The sequence below is a fragment of the Tiliqua scincoides genome, chromosome 4 (assembly GCF_035046505.1).
Source record: "Tiliqua scincoides isolate rTilSci1 chromosome 4, rTilSci1.hap2, whole genome shotgun sequence".
NCBI lineage: Eukaryota > Metazoa > Chordata > Lepidosauria > Squamata > Scincidae > Tiliqua > Tiliqua scincoides.
The window spans coordinates 201853413-201875170 of NC_089824.1; the positions used below are offsets into that span (position 1 = coordinate 201853413).

Sequence of the window (21758 nt, forward strand, 5' to 3'; positions counted from 1 at the left end):
ATTTTGATAGCATTCCAACTGATAAAGGGGGCATCTATGTATATTTTAGGGTGTAATCCTAACTCATTTTCCCGCACTGACAGAAGGGCAATGCAACTTCAAGGTAAGGGAACAAACAATGCCATACCTTGAGGAGGCCTCCGTAACTGCCCCCCAACTGCAGGATGCAGTACATGCCCCACTGGCACAGCTATACCAGCGCTGAAAAGTTGGTTAGGACTGCACCCTTAGTTTGTTAAGTTCTGCAAACACTGGACATTACTTGCATTTAAATGAAAAACATATTGTGAGACTGCATTAGATGTGTATGATGAGTTCACAACAAGTCTGGGAGCACCACAATTTTAGAAGAAGAGCATTTATCATTACATCATCACAACAAAATTGTCCATACATAGAGATATGGAAAAAGCCAATCTAAGTAAGTAAACTAAACATAACTAAAAATGTGACACAAACCAAGGCCCTAAGAACACTTTTTACTCCAGCTGCCTGAACAGGAAGTTCCCTTAACAGGACATATCCATCAAAGGGTTCCTGTGTTGATAATATGATGGATTGTCCAAAGGGGTGTTATTCACATTAGATTCCTATAAAACATCTAGATTTGCCTCCTATAGGATGAACCAAACACATGTTAGCTAAAATCTCTCTACACTATATGCAGGCACTTTGGAAAGCTTTATGTCTCAAACCAAATCTCTCCGTTTGATACTTATTTGAATGTCTTTTTTTGAAGAGCTTATTTCAATCTCAGATCTGACCACACAAAAACATTCAAAGAATTATCCTTTCTGATTTCCGTGTTGAAGAATCATAAGCAGTCCCAGGCCAACTTCCTGGATTGTTACATCTCATTCCCAAAATCTTTGCTCACACAGGATTCAAAAGAGATAGGTTCAGTTTTTATTTTAGGAACTCTAATTTTTAGCTGAAGTCACCAAAAGTAGTGCCTACCTAACACACTGGGTGGAGGCAAATTACATTAAAATCCATGGAACATACAGTCCAGTGGCTGCATTTTGGACCAGGGTGTCCAGGGTCTCAAGATCAAAAGTTTGGTTGGGATGCCGTTATTGTACACAGTCTTACTCAAAATCTCTTAGCTTTTCTTACGCTCTTTCTTATCGGCAGCAAGAAGAGAAAGGAGGATGGTAACTGGTGTACTCACCATACGGAGTCTCCATTTTAGCACTGAGCTGTGCGGTTACATTGACCATTTCTCATCAGTATAATTCTAGAGAAAACTGAGAAAGTATAAAATAACTAGAAAAGAAGCTAGATGAAGGAAGGAGGGAGGGAGGGAGGGTGAGGAAACCTGCTTCGCCTGTTATCTTATTGATTTGCTTAATCAGGCCTAATGTGGGTGGAGATGTTAAATAGTAACCAAGCTCGTATGGAAACCAATCTGCAAGGTGCCGTCTGCCACGGTAGCTATAGTAACTGCTCCCAAGCTAGAAACTCAAACATGACTTTATGGCACACTTTTGGGGCTGCCACTGACACCTTGATTCAGACCCTGGATGATTCCAGTGCCAGGAGATTGCTTTCCTTCTTAATTCTTCCTGAAGCAGAAGCTATAAGGCTGCAGAGCTTGGCAGACAGAGAACTCCCCAAGGGGAGTTTCACAGCTGCATAGCCAAGAGACATTTTATTGCCCTCACCAAACAAACATAGAGAACAAAGGCTTTGTGTCTGTGCAAGAGGTCCCAGACACCATGCTCACTGATGTACTATGTACATCAAATATATCCAAGGTGTATATTAGATTATAAGTGAAAGTACAGACAGTTGGGTATGAATTCGTTCCAAGGTGGGAGGATAAATAAACCTGAGCATGTTCAAGCATGTTCAGAACTGGACAGGCATGTCTGAGGGCTGGTGCCTTTGTATATGTACATGTGTCTGTACAAAAACCAATCTCCTTCTAAATAGTGAGGGCCGTTCCATGATGGTGCCTTTTTAAACTGATCTATGCCCTCCCTTCTCACAGAGGAAACCCCAACTGTCCTGTGAAGAGGAACAGAAGTCACAAAGGCATACTACTTCACCTTTGTAATGATTTCCCATTGAATGATTTTTTGTAAGCCTCTCCGGGAGCCTGCTGACTGATGCCTTGAATGAATGAATAAATAAATAAATAAATAAATAAAATGAATATATACACAGTGCATAATTATGGGTTAGAGACCCATGATTTTGGAGTGGTAGTTTGCAATTGGTTGACTGCTGAAATAAATGGTTAAATGCTTTCACAATTGGCTACTCGCTTTGCCAGCCAACTTGCTGTTAATTTATTCCTGCCACAGAATTCCATAGCTGTTTTCCCTGAAATTTTCGAGAAGGTGCTGTGTATTCCTGAGAATGAGAGTGTCGGGTAGCATTTCCTTCAGAAAGAAATAATTACCTGCCTTCCCTTATTTGTTCATGTAGTGATATTGAAGGCTCCTGCCCAGACTCCACGATGCCAAATGCCAAATGCTGACCCATCCAGTCTCTCTTCTGCTGGTACCAGTCCCTAGCTTGCCAGGCCATCATTTTCCACAAGACCTGGCAGGATTGGGACAGTCTGTTTCAGATTCTCAACCTCTGATAACTTGGCACTCCACCAGAACTTAGGGCCAATGAGCCATCCTACCTTGCTCTGCAATCTGTGCAGTTTGGTTGCCACTGTTCAGGTCATGTGAGGGGTTCTAGTCATCATCAGGTGTCTTGGAGGCCACAGAGGCCCAGCAGGGATGCCTGGAACAGGAGGTTGGAATGCAGTGGAGCTTGGAGGAGGAGGAGGAGGAGGAGGGTTTAAAAGGGGGAAAGACAGAGGCAGAAAGACAGGAAGAGCCAAGAGCAAGAAAGGTGGCAAAAGCAGCAATGACTGAAAAGGGTGACAGAGACCATATGGGAAGAAAGTGGTATGAAGAAATGGGGCATTCGAAGGAGAGGAACAGTGAAGGCCGAAGGGTAGAGGGGAAGGAGGAAAGAAGATGCAAGCCAAGTGGGGAGAAGAGGGGGCTGAGTCAAGGAAAGAATGGTGGGGGGAGAGGGGTAAGGGGGCTGACCCAAGACAGAGCTTAGAGGTTTCCAACACCTTCCCTGACAGCCCCCTCCCACACTGAGACCCAGGGGTCAAAGCCCCAAGCCTGTGGGCATTGCAAGCCTGATAAGTCTTCCAATGTCCATACCCCGTATTGGCACCTCTTGCTGAGCACAACTATTGCTACTGGGCACCCCCTCTACCATAAAAATTAGCTCCTTCTGAACCCCCAAGGGTAAGATTCCCTGGTACCCAGAACTAAAGGAATAAGAAAAGGAAGTTAGTTTTGATAACCCTGATGTAAGGATCCTTCACTTTCTGTATTGGTGGACCTTAAAAAAGCCCTATCCCTGCAGCAAGCTCCACATCTTGGGCTGGTCTATGGCCCACCAACAAATGTCCTCATGTCCTACTACTCTTCCCTGCTCAATGTAGATCTACCCCCTTCAAAGGAGGTGGAAGGCGCAGGGGCCATCACAGCAGGATTGTAGGAGACAATTCGATTTGTTTACAAAGAATTCTTTGGTGGCAGTCTTCCTCTCAAATATTTCGGCAATGTAATTCAGCAGTGATCTAGCTCAATGATTTTATTGAAGCTTTCCACACTGAAAGGCTAGGAGCTGTCCTTATGGACACTTTGGGGCCACTTAGTTCCTCCCTCTTTCAGTTAGCCATTTAGGAGAGAATTGCAAACCAAACTGCCGTTCCTGCCCTTTTTAAAGCCATTTCTGCCCAACGTTGCATATATGCAACAGGGACCAAATGTGTCCACCTCTGGGCCGGGCAAAAATGGGTTAATTTAAGTGGTTTTGGAGGAAAACCTGTGCTTTGAATTCTGACTGGCTTCACACAAACACAAAAGGACACAGTTTTAAATCTCTGCTCATGACAGTTACATGGGGCAAACCAGAAAGAAACCAGAGCAGTAGCTACTTCCCACTGAATCAGCTGTGTAATCAGTCCAGAAGGGAAGTAATTTACTGCTGAGGTGAACTACTGTGGCTGGAAAAGGCAATTGGACAGAGACATCAACACTGCTGAATGATGAAGGTGGCAGCACCACCCAGCATCTCATGCTACAAACCTCCACACCATAGTATGCCGCAAACAGGAAAAAAGCAGATCCCTTCATTGCAAACAGCTCCAAAAAAAATACACCAAAAAAAACCAATCCCCCCCCCCCCAATTCTCTCTCTCAGACTAAATAAAAAGCTGAATTGATACCTGGCATGAGGAACTTGCTAGACCTCACAAGCATAAAACAAAGCATCAGTTTAGTTCAGTGGTTCCCAAACTGTGAGCCGTGGCTCCCTAGGGAGCCGCGGAAACCAGCCGCGGAGCCACAGAATCCTTGTGGAAATCCCACTGCCCTATACAATGCATAGGATTGTTTCCCGAATGGGGAGCCATGGCCAATGGTCCAGTAGGTCAAGGAAGCCACCAGTCAAAAAGTTTGGGTACCAATGGTTTAGTTCTATTTTCTTAGTGTAGGAAGGGCCTATGTCAGGACTGGCATTGTTGGCCAGCTGCCAAAGGCCCAAGGCCCTTAGAAGGCCCCACAGGTGATCTCAGAGATCACCTCTGTGCTCGTGACCTTTGTGTGATGGTAGTGGAGCACCCTTCAGAGACCACTCTGGCAGAAGGGGCTCATGAAGGGCAACTGGCTGAGGGCCCCCACGAGCAGGAGCTGGCCCTCATTGCAGACTGCTCTCATTTCCCTTGTACTTGAGGGTTTGCTGCTGATTTTGGTTCATCCACTGAACTGCTCCTGGCCTGCCATACAGGCTGTTCTAATCAAGACTCAGAAATCACAGATGCCTTTGCTAAAGACATTATTTTGCGGGGCCTCCTCTCACAGACATTGCTACAATTTTTCATCTCTGAAGTCTTTCTGGCCCACTGCAGTAATTGCAAGATGTTACTCTGTTTAAGCCTAGGGAGACTTTTCCATGCTCTTAAATCTGGTGATTTTAATTTTTTTTTTTTTTTTGGGGGGGGGGGGGAATAAAATAAAATGTCTGATGCTACCTCTCCCCCCAAATGTTTTAATTTAGTAGTTGATGTGGCTCTCAAACTGGTTGCCATTTGAAAAACATGACGACTGCTGTGTTATTGCCTAGTGAGATTCATGATTGGGTAAGGATTTGAGCCTGGGATTCCCATCTCCAAACCCCACAGTATATATGTACATGGGGTGTGTGGCTGGGCAGGTTAGCATACAAGTGCCATCTGTACACATGGGTTTGTTAAAAGTCACATGGCATCTTCTTGGTGAAGTACACAACACACACACACACACAGAGAGAGAGAGAGAGAGAGAGAGAGAGAGAGAGAGAGAGAGAGAGAGAGAGAGTGTACTGTATTTTGTATTCTGTATTCTGTACTTCAGCATCAAAGTTCAAGGTGAAGATGTCATGTAAGAAGCCATGTATATCGAAGACACTTGTATGCTTTATCAGTATTCACCTTCTTGGGTCCCCACCTGTGCTCAGCCCCAACTGAGCCTCTCTGGGTAGACTCAGCATTGAAATCACAAAGCTATCCTGAGCCATACAGAAACACTGGAATCCCTGACAGTCGAATCTCTGAGTACGTAAATTCAGTACTTGGAGCCCTCTGTCATTTGCTCTGTCTCTCCCTGAGTGTCTGCATGGACTAGACCAAGGCATGTCTTGGTCATCAAACCTCCCTGGAAACTTGACTTCCTGGAGCTCAAGTTTTCCCACTCCTTTACCTGGAAACTCTAGCCTCGTTTCCTCAGAACCTATTTAGTGGACAAGGACAGGTATACTTTGCTCCCTTTATCTTCTGTTTTTCACATGTGGCCAATATGCAGTATGATCTTTACTCTCTCTTCCCCACCCCCATGTGCGTTTGCATCCCCTATCTTTCCCCTAAGCCTCACTGACTGCAATTCTAGTTTTAACAGTGAAAAGTTGGGACTCTCTACAGAGATCACCTTGTTTTAGTCCAGTCTCCTTGATTGATCTAACAAAGCCCTGGAACTCCTGAGTCTATATTTGGATATACTTTCGTGTTGAGCACCCTCCCCCCATTCCGGAACATTGGCGTATTGGTCAAGAACACCAAATGTTTGGGAGTCCATTCCTCAACTTGAGAAGCCAGTACAGCTAGCCTTGTTTCAGCAGGCCTGGTTCCCCTCTTTTTGGCTCTTTCAAGCTCATAGTCACCCAGTCACTCCATTTTTTCCTCTGCTCCCACCCTTGGATTTCTGCCTCCTTCCTCTTGCTTGCCCTTGGACCTTGCCTCGCACAGAAACCTGATGTGTCCTCAGCAGATTTGGCACTATCCATATATGCCACATCACCACACCAAACATCTCCTCACTACTTTCCCAAAGATGCTATTAGCCTCTGTTGTGGCTGTGCCCCCTCCATCTCCTCCCACAGGGATAGATGCATGTCAGGGGGTGAGGAGTATGACATAGTGGATGCTTTCTCAGGGAGGAGAAATAGACACAACCAAGGTGATTGTTTGCAGGGATAAGGGATTTACTACACAAATACTCCATTACAGGGGGCCTTGTTCTCAGTCCTTCACTGTAGTCCTCTTGTTTCCTTCACTGGGGCTCCTCCAAAGTGGCTGATCAGGAGCTCCTCCTGGTCAGTGGGGAAAGGTTGCCTGGCAGGAAAGGTCTCACCCAGCAGGGAGTCCCTGCCAAGCAAGATGGGGCCAACCCTTTTCCCTTGATGGGACCCTGGGAGATCTGGGTGGCTAGGATGGCTCTTGCCCTTCCACCACCTCACCTCTGCTCTTTCGACTTCTCCCTTCTATGCCCATCTCTTCTTGAGCTTCCACAACCCTGGCTTTTTCGCCATCATGGTCTGGAGTCCACTCTCTCTCCTCCACCTAACTCACCCATCCCTTGTTGGCCCCTGTAGTCCTGCAGTGTTCAGCAATGACGTCATCTCCAGTGGTGTTGGGAACTCATGAGTAGCCCAGCCAGTGATGCACACTCTGATAAGGGCTGTGGCATGGGGGTTGCCTCCACCACACCCCCTTCCCTCTTGTACTTCCCAAATGGCACCAATTCCCTGATCAGACTATGTTGTTTTGTATGCTATTCTTCCACATTTCCTGCTTATAATAACTAATTCCTTCAATACACTTGCTATTATTGTTTTGCACCAATAATTATTGTTTTGGGCTCATAGTTTCTTTGTTTCCTCTAGCCCTTTTACACTACCAATCTGTCAGGGGTCCCTAGACAGTGTGTTTTTGGTATATGTATATAGGCCTGTACATGTGTCCCCTAGAGCATAGCAACACTTGCCCTATTTTCAAGAGGAAAAAGCACACACACAGGCCAAACTATGCATTGAACATAACATTGTTTGGGGAGTGTAAGGTGGATTCATATGGAATACAAATGATGTCATCCACTTTAAAATTTATATGATAATGTGAGCAATTAAAAAAATAAAAACACACAAGGACTTTTGGATGTCAGGTATTTATTGAAATCTTGTGATTGCAAATGAGAATTTTGCATCAGAGACTGTTTGTTTTTCCTGTGATCTCCAAAACCCTGTCTTCTTCAGGTGATTTGTTCGTCTGCTAGTTCAGAGTTTCATTTATTAGTATTATTATTAATATAGCATAACTGGTGTACATGGTAACAGAGTTACACAAGCAAAAATAAACAAAACCCTGCCTGCAAGGAGCTTACAATTTAAGTATGTGTAGACATGTCTCTAGGTCTCTAGGCTACAATTTACAGTCCAAAGAAATAAAATGTCAAAGAAAAAAAATGCACAGTATGACCTCACATTAATTCAAAACTTAATCTGGGCGGCTATAAACAAAATCCAGTAGGACTCCTGTGTATCTCCCATCCTTCTCAATGGGACTTGTGCAGGAGTTTATATGCCCAGACTCTCTGAATGGAGCATACATATGTAATATAATTAAAAGGACATTTTTTCCTTGCTCTGGGAGATTTTAATGGTGCACATGGAAATTTGATTTACACAGATTTAGACTTGAAAGTGGGTATTTGTTGACAGACTTGAATAGAAAATAATTTCAGAAGAGTGACAACCAGGATTTGTGACTTTAAACAAACTCAGGAATCAAGTTTGATTACGTTCATTCACTCAGGGCCAAACTAAACATACTAGCAGTAGACCCATGATCAGATGTCCTGCAGATTTATAAAGGGCTAAATGCTATCTATGTGTTTTGCCCCATGATGTCAACAACAATATGGGTGAGGGGCAATTCAGATCAGGAAAACAGCATGGGGAAAAAAGTTAACCCCCTACTCCTTGAGCCACAGGTCTAATCAAAACTGGGGGAGGGGAGGCAGTGTCTGAATTAAGCCTATTTAAAAAAGGGGGGAGTCAATCATGGATCTTCTGCCATCCTGTCTAATTTGATCCTCAGTTGTTTAATAAAGTAATAAAAACAATTGGCTTTGTACAGTAGAAGAAGCTTTTACTATCATAATAACTAAGACAGCCAAACATTGTAGCAAGCTTGGTTGTTTCATGAAAAGTTTCAGATGACTCAATCAAATGTGATGCTAATGAAAGCATGAATTCTGTTAATACGAACATCAGATTTGCTTTAAAATTGTTCTGGAAAATGCATGAAGGGCATTAACCTTGAGCAGCAATTTTCACCTGTTCCATCTCATGGCATACTGAGAAGGCATAAAATTGTCAAGGCACACCATCTGTTTTTTGACAATTGACAAGGCACACCATGCTGCTGGTAGGGGTAATCACATCCCCCCCCCCCCATGGCCATAATAATAAATGACCTTTCCCCAAACTTTCATAGCACACCAGCAGACCATACACAGCACATCAGTGTGTCACAGCAGAGTGGTTGAAAATAGCTAATCTAGGACCTAATGGTATATTTGGGTCAGCAAATATGCTTCCCCCCCCATTAAAAATGCGTGGACTTTTTTTCTCCCTTCAAGGAATATCTAGAAATACGGTATCAGAGGAGATAGTTATTTGGACAGAATGCAGTAGACTCAGGGAGCTTTCCAAATGGACTCCGATAAAGTGAGTATGCTGAAAGAAAATGTAGTTGCCCACAAAGAATACACAAACCATAGTGGTGGCCTGCAAAATAGCAACAGTTAAAAATCTCCTCCCCATATAAAATGATAGGAAAGTAGGCTTTTGGGTGCATACAGTAATTGCATAGGATACATGAAACTATATCAATACAGCATATGACAGAGTAGCCAAACATTAGGGCAAGGGGAAGCAGTTTAGGATTTCCCAAGAATAAATAATCCAACTATTTTACAATTTGCTGCACACCTCATTTCCAGCTGCAAGTCCTACATTTCATCTGTTGTGGAGTTTGGAATATATATGCCAAGTTCAGAACCAGTTCACTTTGTTGGATTTGAGACCAGAGTAACACAAGTTATTGCTGCAGGTACCTCCATAACTAGGTGGACAGGCTGAGCAAGGTCTCCCCATTTTGTAAGGTGCTTCTCCTATCCAGTTTCCCCTGGAGATAGAAAAGGCATGTTGGACACCTGTATGGTATACATCACCTTCACAACTCCCCCTCCTCTACTTACTTTACTTTCACATTGTTTACTTTAAAAACATAAGAACATAAGAAAAGTAAGAGATACCCATTCAAAAAGTTAAGAGCTATCCACTCTAGAAAGGATTGCCTACCCATCTCTATGTTCTCTATAAGTCACTGAAGTGAGGATGCTGTCTGTCTCAAACTGGACAGGAAGTCAGTGAAACCTCTGACAATTGTTATATTAAGAAAAGAAAAGCACTTGATGATTAAAAGCACTAGACTGAAGTGTTTTGATCACAAATTTGATGTATTCTATCTCTTTTGTTTTACTAGAATCTGCGTGGGCCACCAATGTGTTTTAAATTTACAAACAAACCAAGAAAGCAAACTCAGTATTTCTTAACATTTAAGATATATCTGTGTTTAGAGAATTTGAGTATGCACTCTTACTTAAGAATGTAAGGGCACAATCCCAACTAGTAGTTAGGCCGGCCCTTGGGAGGGTCGCAAACGTGCCGTAAAGCATGGTTGTGCCTCCTCGAGGGGAAGCTGGGCCGGCACTCCGAGAAGCTTGGATTTTCCCCTTGCCTCTGGCTAAGCTGCTTATAGCCACTATCCTGTGCTATACAGCGCAAGCCTCCTGGCTTGCCTATTCCAGCGCAGGATAGGATTGCGCCCTTAGTGCCTTCATGGGTCAGACTGATGGTCACCTAGCATTTTTAGACAGTATACAACAAGCAATGGTTCAGCTGCTTAGATGACTAATCTGGAATTAATTGCTCTTTCTTTCCAGTCCAAGAAGTGGGAAGAGCGAAATCTAGTACATGACCAGGGAAGGGAAGCATAATTTGGCATGCTACCTTAGATACCAAGAGGTGTGGGCCAAGCCCTGATCCCTGTTCTGCTCTCTCCAGAACTAACTTTCCTATCCTCCTACTGTGCCATAAAGCTGTGCCATAATTCTCCTAAAAGTTACTTACTTGATGGAGTAATTGCATACTAAGTAGACTGCTCGCCGCCATGTGCTGCCCCACACGTTCATGTTGGTGCAAGTGTGAATAGCACAGCCAATTCGGTTGGAAGAAGCCCACACTATCTGTTTGGGAGACAGAAAAGCAGTCAATATAGGGAATAGGAAATCTTGAAAGAATCCAGCCTTTAATGGGAACACTAAATGGTCATAGTAATTTATTGTATAAATAAGTTTGTGAAGTATAGGTGTATTAATGGTTATTATTAGGGGTGCAACCTTTTATTAATTAATTGGTTAAGATCAATTGAAAAAGTATTGTATACATCAATTAAAATACCTCTAATCATGGAACACTTTAAAAAAAAAATCTAAATTACACTCTTCCTTCTTTAAAGGTTTTCACTTATCCATACAGTGCATATTAAGACCATCCCTCTTTCCATACCAAGATTTTCAGTATAAGGTCCAGTATGGAGGTCTAGAGAGGACACTCATGGAGGTAAGGTCTACTTCCCATTTTGCCCAATGGGCAGACCTTCCTTCTGCTCTGAGCTCCAGTAAGAGAGAAGGGAATGAATTTGTCTTGCATGCCCAGGAAGGAGTTCTAGGAGGTCAAATCAAAGTTTGGATTTCTTCTCCTGGTAGGACAGTAGTCAGAAGGGACCCCTTTCTCAGGTGTGTGCCAGCAAGCTTTAGAGGAAGCACTCTTTAGACCCTTGGAGGACAGAGCGCGCCTTGGGAAGAGGCACCCTCCTTCATGTGAGATGCATTGTCTGATAAGTAGTGCATTCCCATGCCCTTAAAGCAGGGGTGTCCAAAGTTATTGGCAGGAGGGCCACATCATCTCCCTGACACTGTGTCGGGGGCCAGGGGAAAAAAGAATTAATTTACATTTAAAATTTGAATAAATTTACATAAATGAATATATTAAAGTTGAACATATAAATGAATGAAGGTCTTGCAATAGCTCAAGGCCTATAAAAGGCCTTGGACAAAGCAAGACCGGCCTTTCCTTTGCTGCCGCTGCTGCATCACAAATGTGAAACAGCAAGCAGTGGAGGGAGCTCTCATCCCACAGCTCACGCGAGAGGTCATACAGTAGCCCTCAAGCTGAGAGCAGTTGCGCTGGGCCAGTGTGGGCTCCAACAAATCTCTGGAGGGCCAGAGGCTCATTGGAGACTGGGGGCTCCCCGAGGGCCGCATTGAGAAGCCTCAAGGGCCACAAGTGGCCCCAGGGCCGGGGTTTGGGCACCCCTGTCTTAAAGCATGTGCATTAACTGCCCCCTTTTACAGGTATATCTGTTTTCATGCTGTGTTTCTTTATGTTACTTTACTTCTATAGACCAGAAGATGAAAAAACTAAAATGTAAGCTGCTAAACCTCATTATGTGATGCCAGAACTTCTGAAATATTTTCCTTGTCGACTTTAACATTTTATTGATGCTGTATAAAGTTGTTATTAATTGTGTATTCTATTGTGCCACACAACTTTTTCCCTTATGCTATAAGGCATTTAGGGTGCAATCCTAACCCCTTATGTCAATGCTTCCCAGCAGTGACATAAGGGCAACACAGCTCTGAGGTAAGGGAACAAACATTCCCTTCTTTGAGGAGGCCTCCGTGAGTGACACCCAACTGCAGGATGCAGCACACGTCCCATTGGCACCGCTATGCCAGTGCTGGAAAGCACTGACATAAGGGGTTAGAATTGCGCCCTTAGGGTGATTTTTGGTTGAACTTGGAATGGCTTTGGAATAAGTTAGAATTTTTCCCATTAAACCTAAAGTAATGATAGTACTCATCTGGATTTTCACTGTAAGTTCTGTTTTCAGGAACAAATTAGGTACAGATAATGTGGGAAGAGTGTATTTTAAATACATAAACATAAAAGCTGTAGTTGCCAGGCACCATTTTAGAAGAAGCACTCTCATTCTCACACAGAACAGAATGCCTCTTTTTCTCCTTTTCCTTTTCTTTACTGTATTCTAAGCTATTGCTTCTCCCCTAATATCATCTGATTTTTGCTGCCACTGGGTCACCCCGGATGGCAAAACCTGATGCCTTCCTTGATGTCAAAAAAGGAAGCCACAGGCATTTTTTACAGAGAATAAATTCTCAGCAAGCTGGCCAATGTGCCGAGAGTTACACAATGCAAAATGCAAGCCAAACCAAAGGGCAGCTTCTTCATTTGAGGGTATTTCATTGTCCAAAAAAACTGACAACCAGAACTGTCTGTGCAGCTGAATGCAATTCTTAATAAAAAGTGGATGGGTTGTTTTTTTTCCTGGTTTGCATTCCATCTCTCTACTGCCTTTTCTCCAGACACAACACGGAAAACGAGACAATTTAGGTCTCAGATGCCTTTGGAGGAAAGTTGAGAAGAAGTATCTATAAACACTCGACGCCCAAGCAAATATGGGGCTGGGTATTTCCAGGGACTGAACTGGCAGAACAGAAATGGCCCCATTCTGGGGCTCTGTAGCACTGTATTCATTATGGGGTGGAAATGCTTAGCCACAGCCCAGGTGGGACAAGAAGGTTTCCCACCTTGGGCTGGCTGCACACAGAGAGAGGAGCAAATAAAGGGGTTGCATTTACTGAGCTGCCAGACATTTTGGCAAAGTTGTGTCACCACGGAGATGATTCATGATGAGTGAGGATGGAAAAATGTTACCTTTCCTTGCAGATCTGAGGTGCTGTCAATAAAACAGAGGCAACTGTCTTTCTTTTTAAAAAAGCATTCCAGACACTTGGCCAAAACATTCCATTTGTGTTCCAGAATTACCCCTGCTCCTGTGCCTTCAACAGTAGTTTCATTTGAAGATTTTTGCAGGTGATAATGCTTTTATCTCTATGCCATGAAGAGTTTCACCTGCTGATTTCTGCAGATAAAACTGGCTAAAACTAAAGACACAAAGGCAAGCCAGGCTGGGCTCTTCCTGGTCAGTTGGCAACCCCATAACTCTTTGTAAACAATTATATGGTTGGCAACCTTCAGTCTCGAAAGACTATGGTATTAGCCTACAGCACCCGGTATTCCCAGGCGGTCTCCCCCCCAAGTACTAACCAGGCCTGACCCTGCTTAGCTTCCGAGATCGGGTATGTGCAGGGTAATATGTGGCAACAGTAACCCAGGGGTTTGCTAGCCAATAGCAGACAATGTCTGAGTCCATGGAATGCTTAAAATGTCTTCCAGAGCCTTGAAGCTGCTTGTATAAGTGTCAAATCCTGTGTTCCTTTGCCCTCATCTTTGTGATTTAAAGCACACCATCTCTCTGCAAGGTTTTTTGTTTTTTTTCTCTGCTTGCTTCAGTCCAGCTGAAACAGAAGGCCAGCCCAATGCTGGATGCAGCAATGGAAAAGTGAGAAGTGCGTCTAGAAAAGAAACTGAGAAGTGGACAGGACAGTCTGTTTTGTTTGCAGGGGAACTGGACAGACAGTGATGAGTGGCAAATTAATGGGGTGAGACTAGCCATAAATAATAGAGGTGGTGATGCTTCTCTCTGACTCAGGGACTTAAGCATGACAAAAGATGACCCATCCTGTTAATTGTAGAGAGAGTTGGTGTAGCATAGTGGCTAAGGGCCCAGTACTATACTTGCCAGCCCATAGCATGCAGTGCTGTTGATGAAGTGTGTGCTGCATGCTATGGAGAGGGGTGGACACACAACCAGAGAAATCAGGAGAGGTAAGTAAAAGTCTTTGTTACCTCCCCATCGGCTGGATGTTGCTGCTGCCAAGATCCCCATCCTGCCCCCTGTCCTGCCAAAATCCCAATCCTGATTCACCTCCACCATCTTACCTGGTTTGGCAGCCGATCTATGGGCTATTGTTGCCCACCTGTGGCCTTCTGGACCTTGCACTGGCAGTACCCTGCACATGCCTAATCTTGTCTGATCTCAGAAGCTAAGCAAGGTCAGGCCTGGTTAGTACTTGGATGGGAGACCGCCTTGGAATAACGGGTGCTGTAGGCTTATACGATAGTCTTTCGAGACTGAACGTTGCCAACCAACCAACTCTCTGCGGAAAGGTGGAGTGCTGCCACAACAGTGGCCTGCAGGATGTGCTGCTAGTGCATCCTGCAGATAGGACTGGGCCCTAAATGACTTCTCCTTCTGAAAGTGTATCACCTCAAGGAGAAGTCCCAGAAAGGGATTTATTTTCATCTCTTTTGGAAGCTTGCAAAAAAACTACCTGGATTGCTTGCTTCAATAAATAATATTGTGTGCAAAGAGCCTGTGATGGTTTTGGTCTTACTTACAAACAGAAACAAACAGCACCTACTAATATGCACCTAATGTGCATATTGAACAAGGAAGAGACAGACAGCAAAAACACTGAAGCATTAGAATTTATAAACTGATATTAATCCAGATTTAATTAAGCTGTATTACAATCAGATATTGAAAGCTGATTCATTATACATACCATTGCAGAGGTCCATACATCACTCAATTTTAGATTTTAAGTTCTAACGAGAAACTAAAATATTGTAATGTCCAGCCAATGGTCTGTACCTGAGTATAATGGCTGCAGACAGAGCCACTGCATTTCAAAGGGCAACTGGGCTTGCATTCATGGGGATAAGGGAATGAGTAGTGTTGCTTCTCATAATACCAAGATTTCACAAGGTCCACAATTGAACGATACCTGGAGAAGGCCACAGAAAATACACAATTAATTTCTCTAACTCAAAAGTGCTCTGGGTAATGCAAATAATGCTGCCTGACCAAACACAGAAGCCTATGGTCTCAATCAGAGGTCTCCAAACTTTTTGGCCAGAGGGCCACAACAAATATCTGGCGTGGTGTGGAGGGCCGGAAAAAAAATTTAAATATAAAATTTAAATAAATAAATTAGAGATGGAACTTAGATGAGTGAATAAATGAATGGATGGGCTCATTCATTCAACCTCTCTGGCCCTCAGAACACCCTCCAGACACAATCAGAGCACTGTTCTGGTCGTGTTCAGTTGAGCGGGCCAGAGGCTTTCAGGGGACAAGAGGTTGGCCGCGGGCTGGAAAGAGGCTTGCTGCGGGCTGCATCTGGCCCCAGGGCTGGGGTTTGGAGACCCCTGGTCTAAACTCTAAACTATAAAATTTGGAAAGATGAGGGTGAAGCTCCTAACTTGCATCCATTCCCACTGCTCCCTACATGCGCCTGAAGAATATTCATGACATGACGTCATCATATTTGCACTTACATAATCTGAAGCCATTCCAATAAAAGTCACTTCTGACTTATTTCCAATTATTGAAAACTATACAGAACTGCAAGGAGGTGGGGGCACACTGTTCAACCGAAGTTGAAGTGTGGGGGGGTTAGGCACCTTTGACTGGATTGCAGGGCATGGCCTGAGGACACATGGTGCAGATATGTTGTCATCTGAAGATCATGGTCTTCATTAGATCAGTGCTGGATGGGTAATTGGCTGGGAGCCCGCATAAGCTGTCTTGAGAGTGATGGTGATAGAAGGGTAGGATATAGTATTTTTAAAAATTACATGCAACATTAAGTATTGCCAGCAGACACTAATAGTTGCTTACCTTCCAGAATGAATGGCAAGGTTTTGACCAATGAATTTCATTAGCTGTGGAGGCCCATGTTCCCATACACACTGTTTTGCCCATGCTTCTGCAGATCTGGCTAGCCTCTCGTCCCATACCTAGTCAAAAAGGGGGGGGGGGGAAACAAGAACGAAACAATGCAACACAGTGGGATTGGTCATTGTTCAAAGTAGCCCAGCCCCTTCACACTTAACCTACTGCATGTCACAGAACAAGGGAAGTGCTAGAAGTGTTCATGCGTTGTGTTGGAGGAAATAGAATGTTAGAGTTGGAAGGACCTAATAGGTCATCCAGCCCAACCCCCACCTTAGGCAGGAAACCTTATGCAGGAAATTCACCATAAGCGAAGGGTAGAATGAGTGTACATACAGTGGCGTCGCTAGGGGGTGCGGGTCGCACCGCGAGACGCACACATGGGGGTGACGCGCACTGGGGAGGTGACATGCTAAAATTGTGGTGGTTAGGAGTAACCCCATCATGTTATATACTGTTGGATGTGGAATTTCGAGTGGAATGCAATGCAAAAAACCAGAGTGAAATATCTCCTTTCTATCAAAAGTTATGGCCAAAAAACTGGAGAACAAAAAATGCATGGATCCCTATGGAAAGTGAAAGTGCGGCGTATCGGGCGTTTACTCACGAGTAGGCAAACTTGCCAGTCCGTTGGAAAGGGCAGGCTGAGAGGAATCCAACAACACCAGAGTGGTCCTGATCCAATGAATGCAGCCCCCAAAAACACCTGAGAAGAAAGTCCCTCCCTCCAAGCAGATGAATGTATTGAGCCTTATGGAAAGTGAAACTAAGCCTCGTGGTCGCATTTACTTGCGAGTAAGCCAATGTGCCTTGGCTGGTGTGGAAGATCAGGTGAAGGAGAATGCAAGGCTACCAAAATGGTCCTGATCCTATGCACTTGGAGCTAAACAAGTGCTTCAGAAGGCAGCCTCCCCCCTTCCCCCACTAAAAAGGATCAAAACAGAGATTTCAGCTGATAAGGTGAACTTTGAGACTTGCAAAGCCAGGTAGATCCTGACAGTGATCTGGTTAAATTGAACTGGGCACTGGGTAGGCTGAAAACCTTACTGATTTTGGAGGGGGGGTTATTGCAGGCAGGCTACAGAGGAAATTCATTTGGTGGACCAGGGCTGGCTGCTGCTTATTTAATTATTTGTTTTACTTAATAAATAAAATTATTTATACTTATTTATTTTAATTTGCCTGATGATGTCACTTCCACCATGACATCACTTCTGGTGGGTCTTAGACAGATTGTCATTCTAAAAGTGGGTCCCAGTGCTAAAAGTTTGAGAACTGCTGCAATAAGGTGTTAGTAAGTTGACACCCTTGGGGGTGTGTGACACCACTAGTGACCAAAATCACTAAAATCAGTTTGGAGGAATAATACCATCATGTTATATATCCATCAATGCGTAATTTCATGCAGAATGTGTTCTGCAAAAGGTACAGCCAAAAAACCAGTGGGGGCGGAGTGATGGTACATCAGCACACCCACCATCTGGGGTGTTGCCCCACCCACTGCATGGGGGTGACGCGCTGGCATCCAGCACCAGGTGATGCGAACCCTAGTGATGCCACTGTGTACACACCATGAGCAGTGATTCTCCTTTCAAATTGACATCTATTTGATGAAAAAAGACTGTCTCCAGTCCATGTTAAAGCAACACATGGTTTTAACAAATGCTACATATCTAGAGGGAAGTCAACAAGAAATCAGAACTCTTAGAGTTTTTAGTTCAGTAGCTATTAAGCACTGAACATATTGAAAATACAGCCAAATAATATGATTTAAGGCTATCCTGAATGTTTGCTTTGGGGTTGCAAAGTAATGATGTGTATGTTATGTGACATATTTCCTGAAATATCCTTAACTGTCAAAACATTCACCTTTCAAAAAAACTTGCTCCCTCCCATTGTTGTTTCACCTATTTGCTGCATCTACTTTGGCGTAATTTTTCTTCTTCTAATTATTGCATCTTCATCCCTCTATGGGGATTATCATGTATGACAGTACCCTGTAGTCCAGGAGTGTTAAACATAAGGCCTGGGGGCCGGATATGGCCCGCAGAAGCTTTTTATCTAGCCTTCAGGCTCTCAGCTGCTGAGCAATGCTGAGGTGACACTGCTGAAAGAGTGGCCCGCGTGATAATTGGGCTCTCCCACATCTTGAAATATGATCAAGTTTTGTGTATTTTCTCTCCTGTCATTAGCAGCTAATGAGTTCTTACATGAGAATAGTGCTTATTTCTGGTTTTGACCTGTTTAATGACATCACTTCCTGTGTAATGACATCACCTCTGGCCCTCAGCAGGCATCATGAATGCTAATCGGCCCTTTGTATGAAATGAGTTTGACACCCCTGCTGTAGTCAGTCATACGCAATGTCCAATATCATGAACTCACTGGGGACAAAGGAAGCCAATTGGAAGTGAAGGAAGTGCTTCTTGGAGAAATAACATAGGTGATCTCAGCCAATGGGAAATCACAAAATGATTGGGTTGATTTCACACTGCTACATGGCCAATCAGATTGGTTACAGGCTGAAATCACTCAGGGCAAATAACATCAGTTCAGAGTGAAAGCAATGCTTCCTGGGCAAGTGAAGACTTTGCAAGTGTCTGCAAGTATCCACAAAAAGAAAAAAGAAAAAAAAACTACCAATCAAAGAGCATCTTTTGACCCTGCTGAAGCTGTTTATGAGAAGCAGAATCAACCCTAATTGTGAGTTGAGGAAGGATCCCAGTTGAATGAGAAACAGTTCACTTGCTATTTTGCTCCAGATATTAATCTCCCCTAGCAGTGGAGCCTACAGACAAGAAAAAAGGTGGTAACTCTAACTGCAAGCTAGCACACAACTTTTCCTTCAAACACCTTGGGGTGGGTGTAGGAAACCAGGTACGCAAATCACACAGTCCATGCAAGCCTGCAGTAGTCCCCATCAGCAGCCCCATACCAGCACACCAGCAAACTGTGATGTACTCTCTTTGTGAGCAGGCCGCGGGGGGGGGGGGGGGAGCGTGGGATTGATGGAGCCCTGCTCCCTCTGATCCTGTCCTCCATGTCGGGTTGCAAAGCCCAATATGGAGGTTCTCCAGTCTCCTGGCTGTTTCTCCAGACCAGGCAAAACAGCCGGTGCAGACCCAAGTAGCCTCATTGCAGGGCTTGTGCCCTTACTCAGAAGAGGGAGAATGTCCCCATCACCCAAGGAGACCTCCAGCAGCTTCTGCAGGGCTACAGGATACAGTGGTTGCCATTTTGGCACCACTGTTCCCAGTGACCCCACCAGGGATAGAACTGGGCTGTTAATCAGTTATCAATTTTCTCCGTAACAGCTTCTCTGGACTCTACTCCAGGGATGTGTGATGCGGGAGCGGCAGGTGAAGCAGAACCACCCAACTGTAGTCCATGGAAAGCACCACAGCTACCCACCCACTTACACCCAAGGAGGCTCTCCTTACACCTGAGAAAGTGGATGTAAGGGAGCCTTCTCGGGTGTAAGCAGGTGGGGCAGCTGCGGTGCTTTTCCATGGACAACAACAGGGCAGTTCTGCCTCACCTGCAGTCCCCGCACCGCACGTCCCTGCTCTAGTTCATGAAAGCCGCTTTGGAAATGGCTCCACTGTAGGAAATTGGGGTGCAAATGTATAGAATAAACATTTCCCTACTTCCCCTCTTCCCAATTATGATGGTTCTTCTCCCTCCACCACTCCAATAACAAGTATCAAATAAACAGTAGCAGCCCCTGCACCCTTGTTCTCTTCCCAGGTAGGGACCTCCATGTCATACAGAGAAGGGAAAGACAGGATGATTACTCCCTTGGGTCCCTTGTACAGACGGGGGTGGGGGTGGGGGTGGGAGAGGCTGCTGTCAATCTGTCAGTTATTTATTTGCGCTCTTACATCAGCAAGGAGCATGGGAGAAATTTCTCTGGACTCACTCCACACTGTCCTGCTGCCTTTCTGCTCCCTGTCAGCAGGAGTTCCTTTGCCCTGAAAACCCTTGCTGCCAAGTGTAGTCCCCCTTAATCTCCCCCTGTTTATCCTGCACTGGGGCTCAGAGGGTGGGCAATGGCTTAGTGGCCCTGGCCCACTGACTGATCACCCATAGCTGAGGAAAAAGGGCCTTGTCTCTTGTTCCCGCTCGCCTGGCTTAGGGAGTTCCACCCTTTTCCTCGCCATGCCTTTGGTTTCTCCTCTCCACCTCCTTCTTCACGCCCTCTCCTCTGACCCCCTTGTTGACCTGACCCTTCAACTGCCCTCCTCTTTCCTTTCTCCCCCTCTTTTGTCACACTGTCCTTCTCCTCTTTGTCCATCTCCTCCTTCCTTTGGCTCTCCTTGTTGCTCCTTCTAGCCTCACTGCTTCTCCATTCATTCTCTTTCACTCCCCTCTCGTTCGTCACTCCCCCCTTCATCCTTCTTCCAGCACACGCATCTTTCTCTCTTAAAGTCCCCTGCACCTTCAAGACTCCACCCCCTCCAACTATCAAGGCCAACAGGGATGTCCTCCTTCCGCAGCACCCAGCAACGACATCTCTGCCAGGTGCCTTGGACTGCCATGGCACATTCCCTGGCCTGTGAAGATGCCCCAGGCCAACTAGCAAGGCCAACAAGGATGTCCTCCTTCTGCAGCACGCAGCAGCAACATTACCGCCAGGTGCCTTGGACTGCAGTGACTGCCACGTTCCCTGGCCTGTGGAGATGACCCAGGACTACAGACACTTACCATATACTCCATGTTGGCAGCTGGTGGAGACACATGTGCCCGGACTTGATTGTGGTAGTCCAAAAGCACACTCATATCCCTGGGAGGAATATAGCGCTTCCTGCGAGTCCTTGGTACTCCAAGGATGGATGTGAGGCCTTCCTCAGGGTTGCTGGATGGGTAAAGGAGTTCAGTACTATTGGGTAGCACTAAAGAGCTGGATTTCTGTATAATCCAGAAGAGCAGGCCAGTAAAATATAAATCCACATGCAAGAGAGTCATTTTTGGATTGGCTGACTTTTTCTCCTAAGTAACTGATGGCCTGGTTCTTAAAAATGTCTCTTGCAATCAATAAGGCAAATCTTCTCTTTTCTTCTGGCTTGTGTATCTAAAAAAGATAACAACAGACATACCTTTTCATTTTTTGTATTTCACATACAAATGCCATTGGAACTTGAAAAGCATTTTGAAGTATACGGAGGAGGATCTTGCTATGAGCCGGAGAAGGAGACTGGCTAAGTTGTATTTATAAAGAGCAAAATTCCTAAGACCAACTGTGAAATCTCCAGAGGCATTTTATTTAACACTCCTGTCCAGTTTGAGAGAGGGAAAGTCCCTCTCCCCGCCAAATAATTCCAAATGTTTGCATGTGCCTGCCAAAGGGATGCTAATTAATAACCTGCTGCTATGGTCACTTTACCTCCTTCCCCTACTGCTTTCACAGATATTTGGTCCATCAAGCAAATCTGTTGGATAAACTGAAATCTTACTGCAATAAGGAAGTAGAAAAGATAGCAGCACCCCCTCCCAATAAAAAGAAATTTTTTTCTGAGAGAAAAAAAGCAAAAGAATCAGGATTCTTTCTTTTACAGTGCTAGAGAGGTCTTCTAAGATATTATTCCCTAAAGAAGCTGAGAGGACATTGCCCAGACTACTTACCTTGAAG

The 21758-nt window shown here is 44.7% G+C and overlaps 1 protein-coding gene across 1 annotated transcript; it reads right to left on the reverse strand.

Moving 5' to 3' along the window:
- Positions 1-9396: 9396 nt before the first annotated feature.
- On the reverse strand, positions 9397-21094 carry R3HDML (R3H domain containing like). Its single transcript, XM_066626356.1, has 5 exons — positions 20834-21094; positions 16076-16194; positions 15047-15179; positions 10537-10652; positions 9397-9529 (listed from the first exon to the last, which is right to left on the reverse strand). Exons 1-5 carry the CDS (start codon positions 21092-21094, stop codon positions 9397-9399), a joined length of 762 nt encoding a protein of 253 aa, XP_066482453.1.
- Positions 21095-21758: the final 664 nt, after the last annotated feature.